Source organism: Salvia splendens, chromosome 2 (genome assembly GCF_004379255.2).
Source record: "Salvia splendens isolate huo1 chromosome 2, SspV2, whole genome shotgun sequence".
In the NCBI taxonomy this organism is placed as follows: Eukaryota; Viridiplantae; Streptophyta; class Magnoliopsida; order Lamiales; family Lamiaceae; genus Salvia; species Salvia splendens.
The window spans coordinates 39,934,338-39,958,276 of NC_056033.1; the positions used below are offsets into that span (position 1 = coordinate 39,934,338).

General features: G+C 39.7%; 2 protein-coding genes, 1 long non-coding RNA gene and 1 pseudogene across 3 annotated transcripts; 1 reads left to right on the forward strand and 3 right to left on the reverse strand.

The window, feature by feature from the left end:
- Positions 1–10,903: 10,903 nt before the first annotated feature.
- On the reverse strand, positions 10,904–14,818 carry LOC121766533 (amino acid transporter AVT6B-like). The gene is made up of 5 exons (XM_042162794.1): positions 14,341–14,818; positions 13,678–13,830; positions 12,445–12,648; positions 11,535–12,000; positions 10,904–11,428 (listed from the first exon to the last, which is right to left on the reverse strand). The coding sequence occupies exons 1-5, from the start codon at positions 14,726–14,728 to the stop codon at positions 11,290–11,292; spliced, it is 1,350 nt and encodes a 449-aa protein (XP_042018728.1). The 5' UTR covers positions 14,729–14,818; the 3' UTR covers positions 10,904–11,289.
- On the forward strand, positions 11,897–14,522 carry LOC121766542. Its single transcript, XR_006043027.1, has 3 exons — positions 11,897–12,034; positions 12,754–12,880; positions 14,402–14,522. It is a non-coding gene; the product is annotated as an uncharacterized LOC121766542 (long non-coding RNA).
- Positions 14,819–15,532: 714 nt separating the features above from the next.
- LOC121779803 lies at positions 15,533–19,173 on the reverse strand (annotated as a pseudogene).
- Positions 19,174–20,240: 1,067 nt separating this feature from the next.
- LOC121766240 (transcription factor bHLH74-like) lies at positions 20,241–23,456 on the reverse strand. The gene is made up of 8 exons (XM_042162541.1): positions 22,351–23,456; positions 22,044–22,259; positions 21,883–21,948; positions 21,730–21,798; positions 20,939–21,010; positions 20,724–20,864; positions 20,569–20,647; positions 20,241–20,484 (listed from the first exon to the last, which is right to left on the reverse strand). Exons 1-8 carry the CDS (start codon positions 22,819–22,821, stop codon positions 20,462–20,464), a joined length of 1,137 nt encoding a protein of 378 aa, XP_042018475.1. The 5' UTR covers positions 22,822–23,456; the 3' UTR covers positions 20,241–20,461.
- Between the last annotated feature and the right edge of the window lie 483 nt (positions 23,457–23,939).

Genomic DNA, 23,939 nt, shown 5'->3' on the forward strand with positions numbered 1-23,939 from the left:
CTATAATATCTATATTGCTTTGTATTAGAGCATTTGCTTTTGTATTTTACATTGATTTCGTTGATTATTATTATTGTTTATATTATGAACTGTGCTTCTAGTGTTATTATGTTGTTTGGAACTTCTTATTCGATCTGGTACTATTTGGAGTATATAATTATTAAATTTAGATAGGGCATTTTCTCATTTGTTTACATTGATTTGTTTTTATTATTTATATATGAACGCTTTCTCTATTGTCCATTTTTATGATGTTCTATTTTTACAAGTGGCCTATAGGTATAAAAGTTATGTGTTGTCATTTTTAATACATTGCATTGATGAATTAATAGAATTAGCAACCTAAGAAAGTTTACAATTGATCAAACCTCTATATAGATATCTATTGAATATACGTTATATATGAATAAAGGAAAAGTATCTATGACCCATTGAGGTTATGTTTACATTTCCTTTTTACAATAAATATAATGCTATAATTAACAAATAATTCATCTTCTCTGGATTCCATAGCCATCAATGTTTAAATAATTCAAAATATTAGTATGAAATGAATAGATAATCATTATGCCAGTATAATACTGGGAGCGACATAATGACATTGGTCTTAATAAATTAAAATCGGTAAAGGTATTATTTAATGACCATTCAAAAAGCGGATTATAATAATAGTAGGCCACTATTCAAAAGTTGTGTATGATAAGTGTACAATTACATATACAAGTACGGCTATAACAATTTGAGTATCATACCATTAAAGTTTAGCAACATCATCAACCTTATTATCAATGCTATATCACAATGTCATCAACAATATCATCAACTTTATGTTACACATCCTTACAATATGATCAACACCATGTCACAATATCATCAATTCTATACCAATATTATCAACACGCACAACAACACAATAACAACCCAATATCATCAATCATATGTCACAATATCGTTAACACATATATCATCAACACAATCATAATATCATAAACGAAAACCATCTTTACAATCAGGGGCGTAGCCAATGTATTGGCAGGTGGGGCATTTGCCCCTCCTCAAATTATCCCACATACATATACTCCCTCCGTCCGCCATTAGGAGTCTCATTCCTTGGCGGCACAGGTTTTAAAAAATGTTTAGAAAAATGGGTGGAAAAAAATTAGTGGAATAAGAGTCTCACTTGTATATATTAGTTTTTAATGAAATGTGAGTGGAGTGAGTTAGTGGAAGGTGAGTCCCTATTACCATTTATGGTAAAAGTGAACCGAAACTCCTATTCACGGACTGACTAAAATGGAAAAACGAGACTCCTATTCGCGGACGAAGGAGTATTTATTTATACTTTCATTACTATAAAGATATAATGCACCATTTATTCACTAAATGCCCCTCCTCAAATTCTCTAAAATTTTCTCTCTATATATTTTTGCCCGCTCTTGAGACTATTTCCTAGCTTTGCCCCTGTTTACAATGGTCATGCAATTTTTTTATATGAACTTACACAATTAGGATTTTGTTAGAATCTCATAAAATTATTTTAATATGATAATATTTTCATGAAAATAAATTAAATAATTTTTTTTTGAAATTCAAAATTCTGAATTATTATATGATGTAAAAATCAAATAAGAAATATAAAGGGATAGTGTGAAATTCTATGTAAACATGACTTAATTATTCTAAACCGTTGGATTGTGTGATCATAAGATCAAGATGTCATTTTAAATCTTACTTAATTACTTACCATATGAATATAGTATTTCATGCGTGTGTCTGAGAGAGAAACGATTATTGAGACAAATAAAAGAGTGTAATTGATGATGATTCACACGACATTAATTGTAGTGATTGATTAATCATCGAGAAAGTTGCATTTGTATTTTATTTATTTTAATCAAGGGTTCGATATTAATAGAGATGTAAAGGGTTACCTGTAACTATATAGCATTTGGCATGAAATTTGGTTTGGGATGATAAATTAAGTGGTGATTGGGACTAGTCACCAAGTACAACTGATGTAACATATTGATGTCTACTACCTACATCATTTTTGAACGTGTTATGTTGTGACCTTTAAATTTTTAGGTCAATGTTGAAGTCGACTTCAACAAATTTTCTTCCTTTAAACCAATATAAATGTTATTGCATATGAAATTAATTGTGTAATCTTTTTTACATGGTGGAATTACATAGTAATTTGATCTCATTAACACGTGCGAAAAAGGACAAATATTTGCACGTAAACGAGATTCAACCCAAGCTCTTAGATTGTTGCGATAATCAATAGTATTTAAAACATATTACTTATAATGGTTCGAGTACCACAGATGATGAAGATTATATATTTATTTTCACTTCATCATTTTTCAGAGTAAATTCATACTAATATTCACATTTTATTATTCATGTGAAATGTACATTTTCTAGGTTTCATGATGTAATCTGTAGAGCAATGTCAACAATAAAGACAAGAAACCATACGCTTTAATCAATAAAAATCATTTGTACTTGCTCTTTAATACTATACTATGTTCTTATATTCCGATGTATATTCAAATTTATGACGAATCTTTCTTTTCACAAGTTTAATTAATATAATGACGAATATGTCCAAAACGAATGCAACAATCCATCTAATAATTTCAAATGTTTAAAGTGGTTAACATCATGGTCTTTGTCCATACAGAAGATTCTAATAGGAATGTCCACTTTTCTATGCATAAATTTCATTAATTTGAGGAATAGATATTATCATAAATGACACTCATAGATAAGTTAATGAAACTCTTGGACTAAAAAGAATCTTATAACATTAATCAATTTAGAAAATGATGGGGTGCGTACTAAACAAGCCCAACAGCAATGACGGCCCATCAGCCCAAAGCCCAAGGAAGAGTATGAGTTCGGCATTACCAAAGAGTTCGGCCTCAGCCTACAGCTCGGTAAAAGCCAACCTATCAAGCTCTACTCTCAGATCGGCAACCAAAGCAGGAGTATGAGTTCGGCATTACCAAAGAGTTCGGCCTCAGCCTACAGCTCGGTAAAAGCCATCCAATCAAGCTCTGCTCTCAGGTCGGCATCAAGCTCTACTCTCAGATCGGCAACCAAAGCAGTTCGGTCTCAGTATTCGACCGAACAAGGAGTTAGTGGACCCATACAGGATGTCCAACACACCCACTACCACGTGGTGTCAACTCAGGCCACGATCGTAGGCCATGACCTACGCTACATCCACGATCTTAGGCCATGACCTACACGACATCCACGACTTAGGGTGGTGATGCAAGCCACGATCTTAGTTCAAGATATAAATAGAACTTAGATCAGATAGAAGAGGGACTCTCTCTCTCGCTCTCTAGAGATAAAACACAAAATAGCAAGTTTGTAATTGTAAGCTGTAGAAAACAGATCAAGCAATACAATCTTGCCCTCCCTTTTTCCCGTGGACGTAGATTTACTCCAGTAAATCGAACCACGTAAATTCTTTGTGTCGTGATCTGCGTTTTCCAGCATTCTTTACTAACATCAGAAATTCGCGGACTCATCACTGGCGCCGTCTGTGGGAAACAGAGAACCAAATTTGTGATAAAGCGAATTTTTGACCGTTTTTTCAACCCAAAAAATGCATACCAGATCGCAGAGTACCCGTATTCCTGCCCGTGAGAACCAGGAGGAAGCCAATCCACCCCATAGGTCTGGAAAACAGCCTAGGGATAAATCCACCACCAGTTCTCATGGTGGAGGAACAAGCCGCTCCAAAAGCCGTCACACCGAGTCTTCCCAGCAGCCCGATTTGAACGAGGCTGTCAAGCTGTTTTTGGCTGAAAAGCAGGAGGAATTCTTAACCTTCCTGCAGAGAAGCCAAAAGCAGCCGGAGGCGAAAACGGCGGATTCTCCCTCTCCCTCCATACGAGACAGTCACTACCGCAGTAGTGTCATGTCTTCCAGAAGAAAGAATCCTCGGTACCGGAATCACAGGAGAACTCCATCTCCTCCATACCGAAGAAATGTCGGGTTCGCCATGTACGGAGCATTGAGGACTCCGTTCTCGGACGATATTACCCGAACTTCCCTACCACAGAACTACCGAACTCCGTCGATAACCTATGACGGACTCGTGGATCCTCATGATTTCTTGGGACGCTATCAATATAACATGGCGAACCAAGGTCTCAACGAGGTCCACATGTGCAAGCTGTTTCCCGAACTGCTTATCGGGAACGCAAGAAGGTGGTTCGATAGCCTCCCCCAAGGCAGCATTAGATCCTACCGAGATCTAATGGATGCTTTCCACAGGAGGTTCTTTCAGAAAGCGGAAGCCCGGATTACTTCGGCTCAGCTGCTTTCTATACGTCAAGGTCGCGACGAAGAGATCAGCGACTTCCTGACGAGATTCCATAAGGAATGCCTACAAGTAGATAATCTCAATGATCTACTTGTCATTTCGGCATTCCAAAATGGAATCCTGCCCGGAGCTCTCTACAGAAAGCTCGTGGAATGCAGTCCGCAAACAGCTCAAGAGATGTGGGACATTGCGGACAAGTTTTCTCGTGCCGATGATGCAGACCGTCGAAAACGGTCTTTGGACAGCTCATCTAGAGAAGACAAAAAGAAGCCCGATCATAGCGATCAGAGGCTTCCTCGCCGAACACCTTCCCCACCAAAGGAGAGATAGCGGTCATCCGAGGTGATCGAAAAAAGAGCAAGTGTGTTCGCAGATTGTGCTTAAAAGTGCCGAGCAATCAGTTCGGCACCATCAAGCATAGCAATCACAGCAGCCGGAGTCAGAGGCAGGCGGAATGACCGAAGTCACACCGGAGCCGAACTCGATGGTGTACGGCACTGAAGCCGTGATTCCGGTTTAGATTGGCATACCCAGTCCCCGAACTCAATTTCTCCTCAGAAATGAATGGTGACGGACTGAGAGCCGAACTAAATCTTGCCGAAGAAAGAAGAGAATTGGCCTGCATAAAAGCAGCCAAGTACAAGGAGCAAGTAGCCCGGTATTACAACCAAAGGGTGAAGAAGCTGCAATTTCAAGTGGGAGATCTCGTCTTGAGAAACAACGAAGTAAGCCGAGCAGAAAAGCTGGGCGAACTCGAACCCACATGGGAAGGTCCATATCGGGTGTCAGAAGTCCTCGGCAAAGGGTCTTACAAATTGACTCACGTGTCAAGAGCACAAGTACCCTGAACATGGTACGTTTCCAACCTCAAAAAGTTCCATTTGTAAGAGACAGTCCGGTCAATGTGCTTTCTTTGGTTTGCTTGGTCTTTATTTGTCTCTGTGCGTTTTGTCTGTGTGTTTTGTCTGTTTCGGTGCGTGTCGTCTCTTACAAATGTTACTGAGGTATCTTGTTCTTCGAAGGCTGATCCCCTTCTTAGAACATATATAAGCCAACGATTGTGAGTCAAAGCTTCTACAGAAGATACAAGACCACAATTCAGCTTAAACAAGCAGTTCGTCTGAAACGAGCTGCAACAAGCCAACGATTGTGAGTCAAAGCTTCTACAGAAGATACAAGACCACAATTCAGCTTAAACAAGCAGTTCGTCTGAAACGAGCTGCAACAAGCCAACGATTGTGAGTCAAAGCTTCTACAGAAGATACAAGACCACAATTCAGCTTAAACAAGCAGTTCGTCTGAAACGAGCTGCAATAAGCCAACGATTGTGAAGTCCAAGCTTCTAAAGAGGATACAAGACCACAATTCGGCTTAAAAATCAAGCACTTCGTCTGAAACGAACTGCAACGAAAGTCCGATTCTCGCGATAAAACTTGCCTGAATTAGGACAAGGGAAAGTCCGATCCACGCGATAAACCTCGCCGAATTAGGACGACCAAGTTCGGTCAAAGAAGTTTACCTCATAAGACCGAGGACGACCATGTCTAGTCAAAGAGGTTTACTGCATAAGACCACTTCGGTTAACTGGGAAAGTCCGATCCACGCGATAAAACTCGCCGAATTAGGACAAGGGAAAGTTCAATCCCGGCGACAAAAATCGCCAAATTGGAACACAAGACGAGTCCGGTCAAAGATGTTTATTTCATCAGACCAAAGACGAGTCCGGTCAAAGATGTTTATTTCATCAGACCAAAGACGAGTCCGGTCAAAGATGTTTATTTCATCAGACCAAAGACAAGTCCGGTCAAAGATGTTTATTTCATCAGACCAAAGACGAGTCCGGTCAAAGATGTTTATTTCATCAGACCAAAGACGAGTCCGGTCAAAGATATTTATTTCATCAGACCAAAGACGAGTCCGGTCAAAGATGTTTATTTCATCAGACCAAAGACGAGTCCGGTCAAAGATGTTTATTTCATCAGACCAAAGACAAGTCCGGTCAAAGAAGTTTACTTCATAAGACCGAGGACAAGTACGATGAAATTTTTTCGCTAAGCTGTAAATACAGTGTTAGAAGCGAAAACAAAATTTCATTTTTCAAATCTTGTTCGGCATACAACTCAGCTACCCTACAAAATGGCGTTACGCTATTACAAAGGACTATTCTACTGTCCAGGGTTGCTGAAGTTAAGCCACCTATCTGCAAAATCCTCTGGAAGCCGAGTTCGGTTGTTCCGAGCAGATGAAGAATAAGCAGGTCGACGAGATGCTATCCTCGACCCAACGCCTCTTCCCCGAGCCCGAGAAGTCCTAACACCTCGGCGATGAAGAGTCTCTGCAATAATCATCTGCTGATCTTGCTCGCTCATAGTCACAACTCCTCGGCGAATTTCAGTCCGTCCCTGTCTTGACGATTCCGGTTGCTCCTGAGCCCGTTCTCGTCTTGACGTTTCCGGCTGTTCCGGAGTTCGTTGTTGGCTGGGAGTAGGATTTTGAACAAGGGAACCAGAGGTTTGATCTGGAGTGCGAGCATCTGTTGGCGCGATATGCCGAAGGAATCTTTCTATGGAGGGGCGCCGAGAAAGAACAATGTTGTACCGAGAAGCCCAACGCCGCAGTGATGTCACAACTTGTTGGCAAGCCGGGCTCTCCAGCACATTGTTCATACGGAGTACATGATATTCCTCCCACAGTTCGTCAACTCGACTCTGAACATCTGATATGGTCATTCCCCCGCGCACACGGATGTAATCCTCATACGCAGTCCTCTCAGCAACGGCCGTACTCAGCTCGGCCTCCAGATCTTTCTTATCGGACTCTAAGTCCTTGATATCGGCCTCCAGCTTCACTAAACGAGCCAGAAGCTCGTCATTCTTCGTCTGATCGGCTATAGCTCTTCTCTCAGCTTCGTCCAAAGCCGAAGAGTACAGCCGTTTCCAGTGAAGTATCTCCATCTCCTTGGGTACAAAGCAGCTATATTAGTTCGGCAGCTGTACCGAGCAGATAGTAAAATACAACAGGAATAAAGGCGAGTACGAAAAGCTATACGAAGACAAGTGTAGAGAATTTTTCATTCACAAGGAAAATTTTTTACACTAGGGCTTCAAGGCCATTTTACAAGGAAGAAACTAGACTAAGAGAAGGGAGACGAAATCATACTCCGCCAGCTTCGTCTCCGGCTCCTCGGTCTGGTACAGCTTCTTTCTCCTGGGCTACCTCAGCCTCAGCCTCGCCTCCTGCCGGCCTCGCCTCCGCCTCCTGATCGGCTTCCTTCTCCGGATGCCCGGCCTGATCGACTTCGGCCTCCCGCTCCAGCGGCTCGGCCTCACCCTCTCCGTTGTAAGTCGAAGCGGGTGAAACGGGTCCCACGGAGGCAAAGATAGCCTCCAGGTTCTCGTCCCGATCAGCTCGACAACTCCGGACTCGGTCTGCAGAAAGCAGGACCGAGGATGAAGCGAGCTCCTCAAGGAGCGGCAGATTCTGAAGCCGAGCTGCTATCTCTCGGCTGTACAGAGGCAGCACGACGTCGGCCCCCTGCTCGCCCTTATCGGTAATTAGCCTTACCAGACTACCGACAAAGGCCGAGAACTGGCTGCTCAAAAAGAGTTTCTCCGTGTAAACACGGAGAGCCTCCCCCTGGGCAGCCACATCGGCTGCCTCCTTCTGAGCCTCCCGGAGCTTCGTCTGCTCTCGCAGGATGATCAGCTGGTTTTTGGCTGACCGAGCTTCCTCCTGAGCCGAGATCCTAGCAGCTCGGGCCCTCTCAAATTTGGCCTCAGCCTGTTCGGCCAGACTACGAGCAAGATGCAACTCCTTCTGCATCTCCTCGTAGTCGTGGGATACTTTGGAGAGCTCCACGGAGACGAGCTTGGCTCTCTGAAGATGAACAAGAAAAAAAACTCAACAGAATGGCCATCAAAAAATGTGGAAAAGAAGCCGAGTCAGAAAGCTTACCTCCACAAAATTCGTCGGCCATTGAAAAGGCTCAGGGACGTGCTCCGGGATGTCTGCAACCACCTCGGAGATGACCAGCTCTTTCCCCGGCACTTTTGGGGACTCATGAAATTTCCCCTTCCCTTTAGCCGAAGACGACTCCGGCTCTTTCGGATCCGAAGAAGAGGTTTTTTGCCTCTTCGGATTCTTCTCGGCTTCAGACGCCGAGCAAGGGGCTCTCTGCCTCTCCGGCTCCACAAGCTCGGAGGACTTTCGGATAGCTTTGTTCAGCATATACACTGCCAAAAAGCAAGAAAGCAAGGTTAGTTTTCTTCGTTAAAGCAGTAGAGCATAAAGATAAAGAAAAATCCTCACCCTCGGCCTCTTCGTCCGAAGACGAGATGTCGAACACGACGTCGCCCTTGACGAGCTCAGACTCCGTGTATTGTTTCCTAACTATGGGAATCTTGTTGAGCTCGCCATCGAGCTCGTCCATCGGTTCAGGCCGAGGGTGACGGATAACGGACTTCGGCCCTCTCCAGGGAAAACTAGGAGCCGCGGTCCTATCATAGTAGAAGAAGCGGTTTTGCCACTTCGGCCACTTCGTTTTACAAAAGGCCCTAAAGGGCTGTACAGGGATCAAGTAAAACCAAGACCCCTTCCTCTTAAATTGAAAGAATTTAAGGATCGTCTTCAAAGACAAATCCCTTCCTAACCTACGGAGTTCGGCAGCGAAGGCCGACAAGTGCCTCCAAGAGTTCGGAGTCACCTGGCCTAAAGGAAGCTGAAAAAAATCTAGTAAATCTATAAAGGCAGAAGGGAGGGGGAAACGAAGCCCGCATTCTAAGCAGGCCTCGTACACGGTGGCGTAACCCTCCGGCGGGGAGTCAGCCCTATGATCACCGTCAGGTACCACCACCTTCCCCCTAGGAAAAGAGTATTTTTCGTGAAGGGATATCACGGTATCCTTACTCAAGATACTGTGAAAATACTCTACGGTCTTCTCCCCGGATTCTTTCCGGCTAGAAGACCCCTTACCCCCTTTTCTACCGCTACCAGACTCAGACGAAGAAGAAGCAGACATGGTTCTTACTCTTTGAAAGTTTGAAGAAATCCTGTGGAAGTTTTTGAAAGCGGAAGGAAATTTTTCACGCAAAAGATCGAGAGTGCAGAAGAAGCCAATAGCAAAGGTGTTCGAATGATGAAGAAAGGCGGTATTTATCAGATTTGGAAAAGATTTCAAATCATCGCACCGTTTCATATCCCACCTTTTCAGGATTCGACGGCCGGATTTTACTGTCGCATTTAATGCTGCATTTAATGCAGTCACGCGCAGGGCACGTCCCCTGACTTCAGCCTCCCCCGTACCCTTTTCCAGAATGCCGAAGTGACTCGCTTCGCCGAAGTGATTCACTTCGCTTTTCGGGGGGGGTAGTGATGGGGTGCGTACTAAACAAGCCCAACAGCAATGACGGCCCATCAGCCCAAAGCCCAAGGAAGAGTATGAGTTCGGCATTACCAAAGAGTTCGGCCTCAGCCTACAGCTCGGTAAAAGCCAACCTATCAAGCTCTACTCTCAGATCGGCAACCAAAGCAGGAGTATGAGTTCGGCATTACCAAAGAGTTCGGCCTCAGCCTACAGCTCGGTAAAAGCCATCCAATCAAGCTCTGCTCTCAGGTCGGCATCAAGCTCTACTCTCAGATCGGCAACCAAAGCAGTTCGGTCTCAGTATTCGACCGAACAAGGAGTTAGTGGACCCATACAGGATGTCCAACACACCCACTACCACGTGGTGTCAACTCAGGCCACGATCGTAGGCCATGACCTACGCTACATCCACGATCTTAGGCCATGACCTACACGACATCCACGACTTAGGGTGGTGATGCAAGCCACGATCTTAGTTCAAGATATAAATAGAACTTAGATCAGATAGAAGAGGGACTCTCTCTCTCGCTCTCTAGAGATAAAACACAAAATAGCAAGTTTGTAATTGTAAGCTGTAGAAAACAGATCAAGCAATACAATCTTGCCCTCCCTTTTTCCCGTGGACGTAGATTTACTCCAGTAAATCGAACCACATAAATTCTTTGTGTCGTGATCTGCGTTTTCCAGCATTCTTTACTAACATCAGAAATTCGCGGACTCATCAGAAAACAAACGAGAAGGTTTGAGTGTTAATAACGTCAAAATAGTTGTTGTCTGTTTGTTTATGTTTTATCGATTCGCGTTGCTTTTTCTCTATAGTGATTTTAGAGTGAGCATTTGCTTTTATTTATATGTTGATTTTATTGCATTTTGTTATTATATCTATTAGAACTGTTTCTATATTTATGTCCACTCAAATCACTAATATTAATCTTGGTTGTTTCATGTTTATGTAAATTAATAATTAAGTTTTGTTGTTTATGCAATTTATAATTACTGATTTTAGTCATAATTGATTATATACAAGAAAAGAATATAAAATGTGAAGTAGATTACATACAGTTGTGCTAATCAATTACTCATCCATGCTCTCACAAGTGATTTTTTTTTTCAATGGAATTGTGAATATTAGGAGTACGTGAGTATTTTTGAAATATTGAAGCCGTTGATTGCAAATATAATTAAAATTAATATGATTGAATAGCAAAACTCCCTAAAGATCTCGTCTTTTATTTTTATTATGGACTTTTCATTGTATTACACTTTGGACGTGATATAAAATGCTCAAACAAACAAACAAAAATAGCGAATAAAAAATCTACAAAAACGTGTTAGTACATTTCACTACCACAAGCTGTACTAAAAAAAGCCAAAACTGGATCATTTTCAACTATACTCAGCTCAGGTCTCAACTTGTGCATTTTTGTTGACATAAATACTTGCAAAGAATGTGTGGTTAGAGGCATTCAGGTTCTCTATTCGTTAGTTCACTTCGTATTCTGTTTGAGTCGAGTTATACCTGACCTGAGACGCAGATTGAGTCGTGTGGTTCAGACTGCCAGAGAAATCTCCTGAGGCAAAACTATGCTTCCGCAGTTTTACTGCCATAAATAATGCTGTACATATCACTGCAGATGGCTACAGTGCTTGACGACACGGCCAGGAACATCATAATCCACGAGATTGTTCTGTCGTGTTTTGTAGCTATTGAACGAGTATCCCTGCATGATCAATAAGGTGGGAAGGAAGGATCAACAGCCATATGATAATGAAGTGTTGTGACATTGTTGGATTTGTTTAAAGCATAGAATCACAAGATTCACTCACCTGAGGGCGATTGCAGCAGGGAATATGTAACCAACGGCAACAGTAGCTGTGGCGCCAGTAAACTGGAAAGCATCCCATATGCTAGGCACAAAATTTGCCCCCATGAAGATGAACCCCATGAGAGCTGCTGTTACTGAGAAAAATCTCCGATCATCATAGACAATGGGGATTGCGTAGGGGAAGAGGAGACCGTCAACATTGAGACGGAGGGAGTAGAAGACAATTGGGAACACAAGCATCAAATGGATGGCGTAGCTCACTCTCACAATGTCATTTAGCAACGAACTGAATGGGATGCCGAGATCCCCATCAAAATTGGCAAGAATGTCATCCATTGTATGATTACCAAAGAGGAGGAAACCAAAGAAGCTCGTTGCTACGTATACTGAAGTACACAAGGTGATTGATGTCCGGACTATGGGCTTCATCAGTGAAGGATCTTCCAGCTCATTCTCTATCGGGTGAACTATAGAGAAAGTTGAGCAACGAGAAAATAATAAGTAAGAAACAAGGTTTTTCGTCACTTCATAGCTAATATTGTAGACAAAGCTTGGCACAAATTTGATGCATTCACATTAAGATGAATTGAAGGGGAGAATAGTTGTAGAAGATCCTTAAAGCATATAAGAAGTCTTTTTATGTATAAATATACATAAGCAACACAATTTCCTAAAACCATGTAGAAATATTGTGTAAACAGAGATCATATAAGCATCGTTTCAAGCATGACAAGATCTAGAGCTGTGAAATATCATTATTGTGTGACCAGAATTTTATCAGATAGATACAAAGTGAAGCTTTATCAACCGCGTATAGAGCTTGTTTCTTGAAAACCACATTTAAGACTTCTTTCCAATCAACCTTAATTGATATTCGAACAAACATGACTAGGAGATTTAGGCAGACTTACTATTATGGTGACAAATATAGGCCGTGACCAATATAGGAACTGTCGTGAAAAGTTTCCAGAAAGATGCTTGATCAACAACATTAGGAAGCAATTGAGGCATTGCAATGCTTCCATTTATCATCTTCACAATAGCAACTCCTGCTATGATCACCACGAACACAATGGCCAATCCAACCGACAGTGCTGAAGTGTATCGCAATGAATCTGGGAAAAGGGATGATTCTTCATGTTACTGCCTCTAATTTTCAATAGGAAGAAGACAAAAAAAGGAATTCCACTTCAACTAAAAAAGCATGTAATTTACTGCAGGCCTGCAGGCAGAGGCTACGGCAAACCAGATTTAAATACAACTATACAAGGTCAAGAATAGAATATCGTGAAAAACATTCTCTTTGGCAAATAACGGAAGAATATACTGCACCTCCGTTAAATTAAGGTATGTATATTATCTCCTTTCAATACGAATCAGTTGAAAGACAAATATCTGGATGCAAGACAAAGTAAATTGTCTAGAAAGGCGTATATAAATGATTTAAGTACTTCCTTCCACCAATTTGAATAAACAGCTACATATCCAAATAACAAAGGGGTCATAGAGTGAATTCCCAGTCTAGAAGAACAGTGACCTAAAAATATGTTCACCTGTAATCTTGAAGTAGTAGGAGTTATATAGTCTACAAAATAAACCCTTGGATTAAACCTACATAGCTTTAAGAAATTCTCATTTATCTTTTTCAAGTTTCTTTCTGTTCACAAGAACTAGATAGCATACACATAAATTTCAAAGGTATCAGTTTTAACGGTATAAAAGATCAGGCATATACAGGAAATGCAATAAATAGTTGGAACAGCTCTAACATGATGACCGCATCTGTATGACTATCTACCAACTCACATCCACACACTCGGCATGCATATATAGAACCAAAGAACATGTTTATCTTTGTCAAATTACCCAAGTACAATCTCCCTGACTAGGAGAATTTCAGCAATAAATCCACCCTACTGTTCCACATAATTTAACATTTCTAACACAGTGGATGAAACAAATTATCAATTTTAGCACGGCATAACTAAATCAACTAAACTATGCAAATCACAATCTTTGATTTGAACTGCTTCACAGTGGTGCAAGGTATGTCTGGAAGAAAAAAAATCTACCTCCACTCTGTTATTAACATTTAATGGTCACAAAAAACAACATACTCATTCAAGGAGTTTGTGAACCCTCACCTACACGCTTGAATGAAACCAGAGGCCCGAAAACAAAGATGGATGTGAGAAGCAGTATGGAAAAACGCGTAGTCCACCAGTGTAACCCAAACCATTCTTCCACCACACCAGTGTGGTGCACCCCTTGTGACCATGTCTCCGATAGCACATCACCTGCACGAATGGAGTATATAAAACTATCTGCATCTCATGTTTTACCAATAAATTCAATGGACACTAAGTGCAATCCCATATTGTAACTGGATTGTACAAAAATGCAAAACAAAAACAAATGCCCCCTGTTAAATTCATTATGACTGGATTACTTATTAGGCAAGATGAGATCACACTATCCAAATCCCAAATCATTATCAGCATATGGCATTATTCTACATTTCCAAATGCATTGCCTGAGCTGTCACACGTGGCTATTGCTTTACAAATTACAATCATCCAAAGATATAAACAAAAATAGCAAGAAAATCACTTTTCATTAAAAAATCCAGACACCAGAAAATTGCCACTCTAATCCCTAAACGAATTCATCTCACTACCCAGAAATTACAGAATTTATAGTTTATTGATTCAATTTACACAACTAATAACTATCAAACATTAACAAAAACCCTTGAGATTTCAACTAAATAATCAGTTAAAATAGGTCGAAAAGGGGGCTTTTTTTACCGATGATAATCATATAAACTACGAGCATGCCGACGTTATTTATGACGATGCCGAGTTGCAGGAGATTCCGGCCGGCGCCGGAGAAGGTGTCGCCGGCCAATCCGGAGTAGGAACTGGTCTTTGCGGCGCGGCTGAAGCGGAGGATCATCTCTATCGATTTCTCCGTCAGGAATCCGGCGAGAACGATAATTATGACCCCAGGAATGACGCCGAGCTGCTTGAAGGTCGCCGGGAGAGCCATGATTCCGGCGCCGACGATGGTGGTGGAGAGGTTGAAGACCGCGCCGGAGAACGAGGCGCCATCGAATTCCCCTCCTCCGTGGTGGTCCCTGGGGATGAGCGGGGCCGCCCTCTGGCTGCGGCGGTGTTTGCGGTCCAAAAATGGCATCCCGTGGATATGGCGGAAAGCAAGAAATCGGGAATCTAGAGAGAGAGAGAGAGAAGAGAGAGGGGGAGAAGAAGTGGCGTTTACCGGAAACGGATGGATTTATTGGTGCGTCGCAGGGGATTTTACGCGGGAACTGCACCAGTTTTAGCTGTTTTGACCAATCAGAAGAGGACACGTGTAGTGTTATGGTTAAATGAGCCGTCCGTTTTATTTGATTTTGGAAATCTTGAATTGACAACGCACGCTTTTATGTATTTCTATTATAATTAATGAGAAAAGTAGCTCTATTTACGTTAGAGAAGGTCTCATGTGAGCACATATATAGCTCGACCCACACTCCCGTTCATTTACGAATACTCAAAATTTTTATTAACTTCCAAAATTTCAACTACTGTCGATCCCACGCTTTAATTTTTATTTAATTTGTTAAAGATCATTATAATATTAAATAAATAGTATTATTCTCAATCTTGGTGATCACGCGTAATATTATTTGTATGTAGTATAATAAAAACTCGTATTTGACATTTCTATATTGGTTTTTGTATGCAATAAGTTGGGTGTATGAATACAAATAATAATAATAGAACAAGAGGCAAGTTGGTGAATGAGATTTGTAATAATGCCGTAACGTGGACACCAATGTAATGCCACCACCACCCATATTAAAAAAATTATAAGATGCAACGATGTTTTATTGTAAAATTTTCTAGGAATATATTTGGGTTTTTTCAATAGTTTAAAATAAAATAAATATTTAATGTAATACGAAAAAAATAGGTATTTCCATCTCAAAATTTCGAGTATCTTTCCATTGATATATTCCTCCAATGGGTTTCAACTAAACATTGTCTTGTTGAAACCCAACATGTACAAGGCCAAAATAGTAGTACGTACTAACAAGCTAAACATGAGCAACGCTTACGTTTAAAGATGGTAGCATATCATTCCTCCTTCTCTGACGGCTGAATTTGTCAATCGTAGTATCTTTACGATTCCGCTCGAGTTAGCCCCCGCAATCATTTGAAAATTTTTCCTCCAACACACTCTTCTTCTAATGTTGGGTCAATGCTTCCAAATTTGTGGCAACAAATAGGCATGGGTAGAGATTTGTAATAAGCATATACCTGAAACATAAACAAATCCCTTCATTTTCTCATCTTAGTTTATTTTCTAAAAAATGTTATTCTTAAATTACAGCCTATATTTTGATCGTTTGATGGCTTTCTAGCTCAAATTTACAAAAAAATAGCTTTTGTCTATATATGTCGATCTTAATAGTACGGGTCAGTTTTTGAAATATAGAAGAAAACGTAGAATGACATCATTTTGGTTTGTTAAAAACTTGCGATATTCTCCGAGTCTAAAAACCTTACATAGCTAACCGCATTGTCGTGACCGGCTAATGTGCACCATGGAATCTTGTATGTCGAAGATCGTAACAATAGATTCTATAATCCGTGGATCCAGAAGCTACAAGATGGGATGAACACGGAGAAAATTGAACACAGCAAACGTTTGCGGGACTCCAGATAGTTTCCGTGGAGTTTCTATGTCGAATCAAGGTGGAATATATCATGATTTATTATTACATTTGGATCGCAAATATACTACGCCCTTTGTCCTTATATTTTTGTCATTTTGGTACGTTCTCAAAAATTAGTCTGATATAGATACCTGGTTGATGCTCCATGTTTTAAGAGAACAATCATCACTGCCACTAGCAAATATTTTTGCATCCACATGAGAGAAATCGATGGACCAAGACCAAGCCCTCTTGTTATGTTCCTTGTACTGCCCGAATCTCTGTCCCGTGCTCACATCCCATATCTACTGCCGAAGAAGCAATGTAACTCGATAATTAATCACACAAAAACTAAATTTAATGCATGATGTTAAGAAATACCTGCACCTCACCATCATAGTCAGTTGAAGCCAAATGATTTCTGATGTGGTTATTCCAGCAAATACAAGTGAACTTCGATTTATTCGGCATCTCAAGTAGTGGATACTGAACATCAACAAAATCATTCAATAGCGAATGAAACTCGAATATTTTGATCTTCTTCGAAACCCCAGCAACAGCAATGTACTCTTCTTCAGGGTCGAAACACAAAGAGCAAATCACCTTATTTGTTGAGCTAAGAATATTGTCGTTTCTCAAAATCCCACAAACTTCGAATTTGTCATAACGAGCAAACTTACAGATACCATCGAAGAAGGTTCCAATACGTTCTATGTGTTTCTCTTCACGTCTAGTTCCACCTTGAGACAAGTGGTCACGTCTTCTTAGGACATCGCTGTCTGATCGTGTCATATGTGGCATTTCGTTGCGATCTCACGGAAAAGTAAGCACTTTCTAGCTCATTCATGTTTCCCAACAACTTGTGTTTGAGCATATTCATACTGTAAACTGAGCTAGATGGGCTCTCGAACTGATCCTTCGCAGCTGAATAACTTCGCCATCTCTCGACCATCTTGATATCGGAATCTAAGAAATTCAAAGTTTTCAACAAACTGGAGGCCTTATTCAGTTTTTCTTCCTTTAGTTTGACGAGAAAATGAATCAAGAGAGATCTAATTCAACGTCATCAACCATTTCAACACATGATGCTTCGTCGTTGTTGGGACTTCTTGCGGTTTCAAGTCCAGACAGCAAATCAGATTGCAGGATTTCCCTATTCACAAATCATAAAATATTCAAGAATGATGTGTACAAACAAATGATAATGTAATAGAAATGCTAAAGTGGACATGCTTCTATTTGCAAGTGCTTTGGCATTTCATTACATCATTAAACGAAGGCAACAACGATACCTAGTTGTAGGGCGAGAAGAAGGTTCCGGGTGAAGCAGCCAAAGACAAAATCCAGCTTCCTTGTGATTGATGGAAAGAAAACTCGGAGGCAAGATACGATGGTGCAAATCTGCCATAGCTGCCGTGTGCACTTCAATCGATTCAAAATGGCACAAAAACTGTAGAAAGATCGATCAAGTAAAATAAATAACAGAACAGCATACCTAAAAGTTTATGAACACATCAAATTCTTAAACAAAATTGATGGAACTTTTACTGACCTCAAATAATAGAAGTCCCAAAGAGTAAACATTTAGTGAAAGTAAGTCTCTTGTTTTGAAACCTTCAGGGAAAGCATACCATTTCTCTTCAAGCTGAACATTTCGATAAGTTGACAGCCTCTTCCCCATAGAAAAATCTTGCACACCCCATAGCTCAGTCTCTGTCGTGGAACCGATGTATTCAACATCCCCGGCGTCTAACAAGATAAACGAAGATGGCCAGAGTTCTAGCAGGGCGATGCCTTGAACGTGCGACACATTCACTAGTTGCACGATCCGCTTGAACAAGAGCATTTTGTCATTCTTGGTTGCATCAACACCGCCCTTGGATTCTAACCATTCTCTCAAGTTAGTGAAGCTAGGAGAAGAAGACATATTCCTAATGTTTGGACCTTCTATCACATCAGAAGATATACTAGAGTCCATATTCATTTGCTTATTCGGTGAAAACTCAACATCTTGTAAGCTCATAAATGCCCTCTTTAGCTCTTTCCTTGAGCATGATTCCGATGAATCTTTACTACGAGATTCAAATTCTTCGTCTATTATCCTACTATTTTGCCCTGTCCATCCAATTGATTGAGACCCCTGTTTGTGATTATGGTTTATTTTTTCGCTAGAACTTGAGCAACCAGCATCGTATCTGAGATAGGGACTTCTTCTCAAAATAGGTGTGACATCAGTTGAAAATGTTTCACCTCTGTTTAAACTATCAAATTGGGTGAGAGTTGAACTTCTAGGGCAATTACTATTACTATTACTAGGATTGGTAGGAATATTGGAATCTCTCATACTAAATTTTGTAGCTTCATTTGCAGCAATATCATCTTGTTTTTCCTCCATAGCAAGCCCAAAAATTGCACCTTTTACTACAAGTGAAAATCAAGATTATATGTTGGTATGTGAGTATTTGCAAAGCTTAGAAATCAAGAATTCATTTGCAATTTGCACGAGATAATTTTCAATGTTGAGGTCATAATATTAATATGTATTCTTGATTAAAAAATCAAGTTAAGAAATGAGAAACTCAGCCACAACTTCAATAATAGAAAGAACAAACAAGAATAATCAGAAAAAAGAGTGAAATTTGTACACATTCTTGTGTTTAATTGACAATAACTTAGCAATTTATAAAAAGGTAAAAGGGTTAAGTTGCAAATACATTCTTTGACATTTTAGCAAATAGCTGGAAGACTTACATTTTTAGGTGCTTGTGATGGGAATGAAGAAAGAAGCCATGTCCAACTCTGCAGAGAAATTAGTGGATATGAAGCTGGGAATTTAGGCAAATTCTTTTACTAAATATTTGCATTCATAATAATAAATAAACACTTTTTTTCTTGAAACTCGAGGATTTTAATAGCAGTAGAAAAGCTGGAATTTTGAAAGAGAAGAAGACACACATTGGATTAGTAAATTTAAAGGTGGTCAGTGGCCCATAGCAGCACGTGGGGCTCTCCATTTTTAGCCAATGAAGCTTCATTACTTCCCATGGCTTCATGAACATGCACGTGACTTTTCTTTTTACTACTAATATTTTTTTGAGTGATGCTAAATGGTCATAATATGACCGGCCATAAAGAGTTAATTTAGTTCATTTACAAGTATAAAAAATTAGAATTACCAATATAAACTTATATGTGTGTGAATGGACTTGTGAATTGATACTTATCTTTGAATTGCATTACGTAAAACACATTAATATCACGAATTACTGTATACGTTGAGCAACAATCAAGAAATGACAGTAGTAATAAGTTGAGCAAAAACTACGAAAGAGCAACACTAACATGTTGAGCAATATATAATGAAGATGATATAAAAGTGAAATCAAGTAGTATTAAACCAAAAATTTGAAAAAAAAATCAATTTTTTTTGTTATTTAATTAATTTATGGCTGGCCATAATGTGGCAGCATAGCATTATTCTATTTTTTTTATGTTTTATTTTTTTCCTTAGTGTGAAAGAATTTGAGGTCTATCTTATTTTGATGTAGTGAGTAGAGTAGATTAAGAGGATATTTCATTATATTTACAAAACACAATTTAATTGATAAACCTTTGTCTTTTACTATTTTGTGTGTTATAACAGACAATAGTTTGGTAAAAGTAAGAAATATTTATACAGTGTTTTTTAAGAAAATTGAAAGGGTGTATTTTGAAATAATAAATCATAGTGGAATTATATATAATTGTTGCCTATCATACTATGAAAAATTAAGTTGCAGTTTAAAATCATATTTTTAGAAACGTTTATAAATTATAGGAGCTTTTTTTACAACTGTCAAGTGGTTTTGTATCTTATTTTGTGAATCACTTATTGAGATGAGGAATATGTACAATAAATTTTTTTCCACTTTTTCCAACTAAAAAATTCACACTGTTCAACAATTTCCTTGTATTTTTCCTCCCAAAAAACAGCTTGTACACAAAGTATACAACCAACAAAAAAGCCAATCATCTTCAGCAATTGAATTCCAACTCTGAATATACATGGTTTTGTAAATCTAAACAGTCAATTTTCTTCTGTTAAAATTCGAAGAACCAAAAGTTAGAACCTATACAACACTTGAACAAGAATTAAAAAAAAAATGAACCTTCAACATTTTTATAGCCTTCACTTCCAAATTCTCGAATGTATGGTTAGGCCCTCACCTCTATAGCTCCATTTTCGACGACCCTGAAAAACACGATGATCACTATGCGAAATTGATAGAGAACACTAGTTAGTATCACGTCAAAAAATGTGATCGATTGTAATTACCATTCGGCCCCATGCTACCGGATGGATCAGGATCAAATCCCATTTGGAGAAGACCTTGGAGCTCAGTGTTCCATATATGCTGCAGCAAAATGCTATAAGACTACACTAAACAAGAAAAAGTTGAACAAACTCTACTGAGACGTCTTTGTGTTTACCTGAGGTAACGAATGAAATGGTGGACCTGTGCCCGGGGGGCTGTTGAAGGCTCCATGGGGATATGGAGGGAACGGGAAGGACGGACTTAGCCCTGGAGTAACTCCCAGTGGGGTGCTATTGCCTCCACGCAAGTGAAGAATCTAAAAACAAAAACTGAAATGTGAATATTTGGCTGTTAACAAAATGAGTTATAGATTAGGTGAGAATCTCTCACATCTTTGGACAAAATCCTGTCTATGTCCATGTTGAGCTCTGGATTCACGGTCGCAAGCTTCATCGATAAAAACTGCAACTCGGAGAGAATATATATTTACTATACATTACAGTCACACGATCTCCCAAAGATTTCCAAACAATGTCCAGATACTAAGTCGAAAGAACAAAAAAGGGCAACAACGGTGTTTTTTAGCTTCGTTGTTTGACAACTTCACACCAAATCTAGTAATGATCGAGCTACACATTTTTACAGGATGTTGATTCGTCTCCCTAACAACACTTCCATACAAGATTACAGAAAAGATTTGTACAGTTCAAAGTTTCTCTCTTGAGCGAGTCGCCCAAAAATAAGTTCTTCTGTTTCCTACATCCTATTACTAAGTATTGACTTAGCCTATTCAATCCCTGATATCGGTTAACAAAACACAGAAATCTGTCCGAATTATGAAAAGGAGGCTGTCAACTGTTCTTCATACATGTATTTTTTTTTTTGTATGTTTATATTCCTAGCTAACCTTGAGTCTCGTAAAAATGTTTATTGCAAGGTGAAAAAGGACGACTCTATTCATGAATATAAAAATTACAAGCACTCACAAAAGCAGTATTGTTTCCAAATTCAGATAGATTATGTGTGTAATAAGGATGCAAAACTACGGCGTCATCTAAGTTTTTTGACAGATACGGCGCAGCAATATCATGGTAAAACTAAACTCTAGGCCAAAGAACACGAAATGAAAAAACTACACAAAATCAAGGCATGAAATTTTTTTACTGAACCGCGTTGCATACCTCAACTTGTTGTTGGAGTGATTGCACATAGTTGATAATCTCATCAAGCATCATCGCTTTCCCAGTAATCTTGAACATCAAAATTCCCAAAATAAGTGAGACACTTTTCCAATTCAATCACAAAATTGGAAGCTAAGCTGCAAATATCAGTACCTTATTGCAACCAGGAACCAGTTCCTGAAGCAATCTCATTCTCTCACTAATCTTCTCTCTTCTCACCTGCAGTTGAACAGTTCAATTAGCTAGTTTTCGACAACCAACCAAATATATTTTTCATTTCACTCAAGAAACCTGGTTCCAAATTGAGATTTTACCCTTTCTGCAAGGCTGTGACTGTTTGTTGCCTGTCCCCTTTTGGCTCTCACATGAATGTAATCATCTTTGGATGGCTCTGCACCACTCTGATCATCCTTGGCTTGCTTCACAGCTTGCTTACCGCGACCGATACCTTTCTCGAACTTCTGTTTCATTTCATCATCTTCTTTAGATGTATCCCCAGAGGGATCGTTGTGCTGTTCTTCTTCACCACTCTACATTGATCACAATGGAGCCAAAAACACATCATATTTATGCCAAACGACAAACAACACACATACACACACGGAGTAGCAAGAAATTCACCTTTGGTGAAGCTCGTTGCTGCACCTCCCTCTTCCTCTTCCCGTAAGGTGAAGCTCCCACCATCCCACCATCCGAATTCTTAAAATTTTGCGAATCGGAGTTATGGCCGAAGGAAGTGGCCATCTCAGAGAAGCTGCCACTCCCGAAACCGGGGATTCTCGGCACCAAATCAACAAGACCAGAATCAGAGGGGAACTGAGCCAAAGAGCCACACATTGTCTGATTCTCCAACATGAGTGGATTATTGGCAAACTCACTCTGAGAAACAATGTTGGAATTCCCAAAATCCCCACTTTGACCCAATGACACAATTGGATCCCAATTAGAGCCATAGAACATGGATTCTGAACACATTGTCACTCCTGAAACTTTGTCAGAAGCTGAATTTGTGCCCCCTATTCCTGAATTCATATCCCTACCACCACCACCTCTGTGTTGGAACACTCTACCCCCACTCCCCTCAGACCCCATTATCAATCAAACAATAAATTAGAGAGAAGCCCAGAATTAGGAACACCCCAAATTCAAGAACTGCAGTTTCAATTTAGGTGAAATAGGGTTTTAATTAATGGGTGATAAAATGTCTTGCAAGGCACAAATGAACTTTGCAGCTTTACAGCACTGAGTGTTGAGATAAAGAAAGCAAAAGCAATACCTAATTGCAACATCCAATTCACAGAAAGGAAAAAAAAGTTGAAATCAAATGTAGCAGGCAAGAATATCAGCACTTCTCCATCCCTCTCTATCTATCCATCTATATTACTCTTCTTTCGAGATCAAGAACTACTCTAAGCTGAAAAAGAATGAATCTTTCAGAGGTTAAAGGAAGACAGTGGGCATTGGCTAAGTAACAGCTCACAAACTATTGGGGGGAAAAGCAGATTCCCTTTCCTCTTTTCTCTTACAAGAATTTACAAAACAAATAAACTGAATCTGCAGAAATGATTAAGTCTGAATTAAGGTGAGTAAATATATTGTTGAAGATTTGACCGAGAGAAAGTGAAGAACCCCACAAGAATCCAAGAAAAGCAAAATTGCAAGGAGCCTTTTGTGATATTCCCAAATGTTGCAGCTAAAATTGAGTAGGGAAAAGCAGGGAATTCCACTTTGACATATAAACAAACAGTGTGTGGGCAGAGGTAAAGAGGCAGTACATTTTTATACTGCGCTTAGAGCATCCACAACCGTGCTCTTGCCAGCGGCACGGTTGTGGGCCCGGGCGGTACTATTCATGCCTGCTCTCTGGCAAGAGCACAACACCCACAACTGTGCTCTTCCGCAAGGACGAGCACAATTAATATAAAATTCAATTACACAAAAACATTTCCATAATATTAAAATTCATTTAAAACCCACAATAAATATTACAAATGACAAACAAAATTAAACATTGCATAATTAAAATCCTAAAAATTAAAAATTACATAATTAAAATCCTAAAAATTAAAAATTACATAATTAAAATCCTAAAAATTAAAAATGACACTACTCGTTGCCGAATTTCGCCCACATGTGGTTGATTAGGTCTTCTTGTAGTTGATTGTGGATTCGAGTATCGCGCATTGTGTGTCTTGTCTCGATCCTCTGGC

Bases quoted from the DNA above. Each gene is read 5' to 3' on its own strand.
- LOC121766533 (XM_042162794.1), bottom strand. From the start codon at position 14,728: ATGCCATTTTTGGACCGCAAACACCGCCGCAGCCAGAGGGCGGCCCCG. The intron at 12,649-13,677 runs GTGAGGGTTCAC...CCCTTTTCCCAG, and splicing joins GGTTTCATTCAAGCGTGTAG to ATTCATTGCGATACACTTCA. The intron at 12,001-12,444 runs GTAAGTCTGCCT...CTTTCTCTATAG, and splicing joins CTATATTTGTCACCATAATA to TTCACCCGATAGAGAATGAG.
- LOC121766240 (XM_042162541.1), bottom strand. From the start codon at position 22,821: ATGGGGTCTGAGGGGAGTGGGGGTAGAGTGTTCCAACACAGAGGTGGT. The intron at 21,799-21,882 runs GTACTGATATTT...TTGATGTTCAAG, and splicing joins TGGTTCCTGGTTGCAATAAG to ATTACTGGGAAAGCGATGAT. The intron at 20,485-20,568 runs GTAATTACAATC...CGTGTTTTTCAG, and splicing joins CGGTAGCATGGGGCCGAATG to GGTCGTCGAAAATGGAGCTA.